At 39.3% G+C, this 5,717-nt stretch overlaps 1 protein-coding gene across 1 annotated transcript; it reads right to left on the reverse strand.

Moving 5' to 3' along the window:
- Nucleotides 1–268: 268 nt before the first annotated feature.
- Nucleotides 269–5,492, reverse strand: LOC126381372 (WASP homolog-associated protein with actin, membranes and microtubules-like). The gene is made up of 3 exons (XM_050030866.1): nt 4,709–5,492; nt 4,130–4,342; nt 269–294 (listed from the first exon to the last, which is right to left on the reverse strand). Exons 1-3 carry the CDS (start codon nt 5,490–5,492, stop codon nt 269–271), a joined length of 1,023 nt encoding a protein of 340 aa, XP_049886823.1.
- Between the last annotated feature and the right edge of the window lie 225 nt (nt 5,493–5,717).

Here is a 5,717-nt window from a genome sequence, read left to right on the forward strand (position 1 = left end):
TTATTCCACAGTTCACTTGGAAATATAAATGCATCGCATACAGTATTGGCATATAGTAGGTACTTTACAAGTTTTTGACTATTCCAGTGCTTTAGTAGTTCCCAGTAAGAATATGTTAAAAATCACTAATTAAGATTTTCAAGTTTGATTAGTATATCTATATGCCATGCTAAATTACCCAATTGTACAAAAGTTAATTTAATAATTCCAAATTGACATTGAGCACAATACCTAATTATATTATGTTCTTCAGACAGAAAAACCTGTTCTACTGCTCTAAACTGTTGATCTCAGCTTGATTTTAAGTATTACATTAATTATGGTAAACTAAATGGTGACAAATGATAAACCGATTGTCAAAATAATAATAGTCTAGCAAATAGGAAATCAGAAATCAGAAATCAGAATCATTTATTCAACGTAATTATCATGGATAAACTTGTTGAAGGTCAATGTAACATTTTTGAATTTACGTCATTTCGCAAGGTGTTATGGCTGAGGAGAAGAAATGACAAGAAACTGCAACAGCAACACATCTTTTAAAAACCAATGAGGATATACATTACAAGTTATTTAATAACTAGAGGAACACATTCAATACCAGACATTTTTATCATTTAGGTAGTCATTAATCTTATAATAAGCTTTTTTACATAAAGTAAGCCTCACGTGAGCTTTAAATTTATTTTCTGACAAATTTAAAATATTATCTGGTATTTTATTGTAAAAACGTATACATAACCCCAAAAAAGATGAATTTAATTTACTTAATCTAGAATTTTGAATAGCAATTTTATGTTTATTTCTTGTATTGTAAGTATGCCTTTCTCAGTTTCTCGGAAGGAGAGATAAGTTTTTACGTACATACATAATGTTTTCATATATATATTGACTTGCGACCGTCCGTATATTTATTTCTTTAAACAGCTCCCTCAAAGAGTCCCGACAACGCAGCTTATAAATAGCGCGAACTGCTCTTTTTTGAATGATGAAAATAGTTTCTACATCAGCGGCTCGACCCCACAGCAAAATACCGTAAGACATTATGCTGTGGAAGTAGCTGAAGTAGACAAGTCTAGCAGTGGGTACATCTGTGAGTTGTCGGATCCTTCTGACGGCATATGCTGCTGAACTTAGCTTGCCCGCTAGTGATACAATATGTGGGCCCCATTGAAGTTTTGAATCTACAGTAATTCCTAAGAAAACTGTGTGTTCAACAAAATCTAGTTTCTCGTCGTTAATTTTAATGTTATTATTTACTTTCTTTACGTTTGGTAGAACAAATTTAATACACTTCGTTTTCTTAGCATTTAGAACTAGGTTATTTACTGTAAACCAACTTAGAACCTGCGACACAGCGCTGTTTGCTTCGTCAAATTCCTCTAACTTTCTGTCGATTTTAAATATAAGAGAAGTATCATCCGCGAACAGCACAATGTCAGCTTGGTTCTGTACTACATAAGGTAAATCATTTATGTACACTAAAAAAAGAAACGGACCCAAAATGGATCCTTGAGGAACTCCCATTTGAACATGAGAGCCCGAAGAAGTCGTACTATTGATTTGTACCTTTTGTATCCTACCACCTAGATATGAATTTAACAAACTGAGAGCTCCATTATTTAGTCCATAGTGCCTCAATTTCAAAAGCAAGGTCTCGTGATCCACGCAGTCGAACGCCTTAGATAAGTCACAGAATACTCCTACGGCATTCTGCGACTTCTCCCAAGCATCGAAAATGTGTCGAACAAATGTGACACTCGCGTCTGTTGTAGACCGACCCTTAGTAAAACCAAACTGCTGGCTGTGGAGTAAGTTATTTAAATTAAAATGACATAGCAGTTGGTCGAGAATAATTTTCTCGAAAATTTTACTAAGTACTGGTAGAATAGAAACCGGTCTATAATTCGTGGGGTCTGATTTTGTGCCCGATTTAAAAAGAGGTATAACTTTACTGATTTTCATTAAATTTGGAAAAGTGCCATTTTCAACACTCATATTAAAGATGTAAGCTAGATATGGTGCTAAGATATCAATAACAGAGCTCATCAATTTGACAGACAATCCCCATAAATCTTTCGAGGTTTTAAGTTTCAGCTGTTTGAATACTTTAACAATACTACTCGGATCAACGCGTTTAAAATCAAATAATTCAGTGCAAGCAGTAACATTACTTTTTAATAATATATCAGCTTGAACAGGAGAGGACCTGAGAGATTCTGTAGTTTTTACAGGGATGTTCGTGAAGAATTTATCAAAAACTTCAGCTACATCTTTATCTTGTTTTACTAACCCAGTGCCCGATTCTATATTGTATTCTAATTCACGCGGTTTAGAAGCCTTTGTTTCACTATTTATTACTTGCCAAACTGCCTTTATTTTATTATCCGCGGTCTTTATTTTACTACTAATATGCATCTGTTTGGCTGTATAACACACTCTTCGAAATATTTTAGAATAATTTTTGACGTAGCTTTTGAAACTATCAGCGTGTGTATACGTTTTTTCCTCATATAAAGAATAAAGAGTATTTCTACTTTTGCGAATGCCTACGGTAGCCCAGTCACTGAACTTGAATGATTGACTGTTGGTAACTACCTTTTGAGGAAAATTATTTTCAAATTCTTTATGGATAATAGTGAAGAAATCCCTGTAAAAATCGTCAGGATTGTCTGTATCAAAGTTTGGACAAGGTAAGTTACTAATAAGACTATTTCGATATTTCTCTATCCGATTATCAGTGATGGGTCGAGTACTAAATTTAATTTTTTGCACATTTTTAAGTACTGGAAAACTAACCAACTGCCCACTGTGATCAGACTTAAAACAGTTAAGGATACTGTTATCTTGGAAATCACAATTGCAAAAAATGTTATCTAAACATGAGGCAGTTGTTTCTGTAATTCTAGTTGGCTCCATAAATATATTAACAAGGTTAAAAGATGTAAACAAACTTAGAAATCTAGTTGTAATTGAATCTACTTCATATAAATCAACGTTAAAATCTCCACACACTATAATAGATTTATTACTTTTGGATATGACCTTCAGTACATTTTCCATCACTGATTCAAAAACTGTGAAGTTAGCACTGTATGGGGGTCTGTATATGGCCACAACAATATGTTTCTCTGTTTCTATACATGAAATCTCCATAGTGCCCTCTATCGAAAGTCCAGTAATATCTTTGCGTTCTTTATATTTTAAACTATTTCTGATAAAAATAAGGGAGCCACCACGTATTTTGATCTTTCGACAGAAAGCGCTAGCCAAATGATAATTTTCAAAACCGAATAACAATTCATAATCCTTAAACCAATGCTCAGTAATACATAAAATGTCAATAAAAAATGTCTCTAAAAATAATTCTATGTCCAATTCTTTGCCAGAGAAGCCTTGAATATTTTGGTGAACTAGTTTTAATATTCCAAGCTTCTCTTTTGTCTTATTGTCTAGTTTAAAGATGAAGTACCATTCGTGGTACATGGCTGACTACCGTCAATAAAAGGTTTTGTGCTGTAGAAGACAGTACAGTCAATAAGTTTACTGCCTGGTCTGGCAGAAATGTCTGTAATATAAAAAACTAGTACTGACCATATATTTTTTTTAAAGTACTTAGATAGATATATTCTATCTGTCGTTATTAAACAATTTTGAATAAACTTATTCAAATCTAAATAAATAATATTACTGTGATGACAGGTTCTGTTGTAAAGGTGTTGGTTGAGAGAAAATATATAATTATTTTCCTCACTAGCTAATGAATTTGAGTATGGAAACGAACAAATAATTAAGTTTCCACACTCAACAGTCATTAGCGACCTATGATACTTAGTTAACTGCTGTTTTGTGAGCCCTGTACTATTGCTTACTAAAAGAATAACGGTAGTGTTCGCATCATATTTACACTGGAATAGTTTTGTGATGATTTGTGAATATGACGCGCCAGGCATGCACACATTAATAATGTCATGATCAAAAGAGTTTTTTAAAAGTGGTCCTAAACCTATGCCTATATCGTCCGAGAACACAACAGTCTTTTTCGTTAGACGCGGGACAAAGTCTTTCTGGGGCGCGACGTTGTCCGGCAATGGGGTCGCGACCTTTCCGGGCCCTCGCAGCGCCCCACCTGGCGGCGCAGCGGGCGGGGGCGCAGCGGGCGGGGGCGCCGCAGGCGCTTGCGCCGCGGACGGCGGCACCGCCGCTGACGCCCCGCGCCTCGAGGCTCCGCGGACTCTGACCCTCCGCGGCTCGGCTCCCGGCGGCACATCACCGGCCGGCGCGACACTTGGCAGCGCGGCACACGGCGGCTCGTTGTTGGGCGGTGCGGTGTCGCACATCACTGCGGACAGCGGCGCACCGTCGGGGAGCACGGCACCGCGTTTCGCAGCTCTTCGCGGTGTGACCCTTGCCGGCGCAGCACTAGGCAACGCGGCAATAGGCGGCGCGGCTCTGCGTGTCGCAACCCTACGCGATGTGGCCCTTGCCGGCGCAGCACTAGGCGACGCGGCACTGGGCGGCGCGGCTCTGCGTGTCGCAGCCCTACGCGATGCAGTCCTGGCCGGCGCAGCAATAGGCGACGCGGCGATGGGCGGTGCGGCTCTGCGTGTCGCAGCCCTACGCGATGCAGCCCTGGCCGGCGCAGCAATAGGCGACGCAGCACTGGGCGGCGCGGCTCTGCGTCTCGCAGCCCTACGGGGCGCGGTACCTCGCGGAGCGGTCTCGCGCAGCGTGGTACATGCGGCGCTAGTGGACGGTGAGGCTCCAGAAATTACGACCAACCCCCCGCGCTGCAAATCCTCGCTAGACTCGCTGCTTGTTTTGGCGCGGAGTGTTTCCAGCTCCAGGTTTCGGTCGTGCACCAGAGACTCAAGCCGTTCCGTATTAATAACCAGGGACTCTGTTGCCTTGATGTGTTCAGTGATTTCCTTCTGTGCATTCCCATATAATTGCTGTAAACGTGCTAATTGGCGTTGGAGCTCACAATTTTCTTGTCTCAATTTATGTGTTTCTTCACAACCTTCATCATCATCACTATATTTATCACTCATTGAGGTGAGATCTATGGTCATGGACTCATTATTTTGGCAATTTTCTCCACGGACTAACTCATTGTATAACGCCATAGTTTGTTGTGACTCGTTGATGGAATGTTGGTCTTCATGAGCTTTTATTGTATTGTAGGCTATAGCAACCTGTTGCTCTAGTTCTCTGATACGATTTAGAGCAGCCTCATGGTTGTTTCGACATTCATCCTGTGAGTTGATCACGGATTGTAAGTAGTCCCGTTGGTGTTGCAAGTCCTTATACCGACCATCTAACTCGGTGAGCTCGTTCTTTAAAGACAGTATTCTATTATTTACATTAATTACTTCTGCCTCACTCTCTTCATGTTCTTCTAGAAGCTTCTTGCATTCTTCTTGAGACGCCTGTAGTTCAAGAAGGGCTTGCTTCAGTTTTTGTTCTAGGTCCTTTTTGCTGCAGGGAGCCATACTAGACAGAATCTGAAATAATAAAGGAAAGGCAGCAGTAACTATTCCAAGAAAAATAGAAAATTCCTATAATATTGTTAATAATATTTTACTTAGCAATCTGCAATAAGTACCTACATAACAAAATACTTTGTGTACGTTATTTATGTCTAATTTGTGGAGTAAAAAGTTATGTTTTACACTGCTACAATATACAATATAATGCCGACAATATAATGTTATTGT

Source organism: Pectinophora gossypiella, unplaced genomic scaffold (assembly GCF_024362695.1).
Source record: "Pectinophora gossypiella unplaced genomic scaffold, ilPecGoss1.1 Pgos_47, whole genome shotgun sequence".
In the NCBI taxonomy this organism is placed as follows: domain Eukaryota; kingdom Metazoa; phylum Arthropoda; class Insecta; order Lepidoptera; family Gelechiidae; genus Pectinophora; species Pectinophora gossypiella.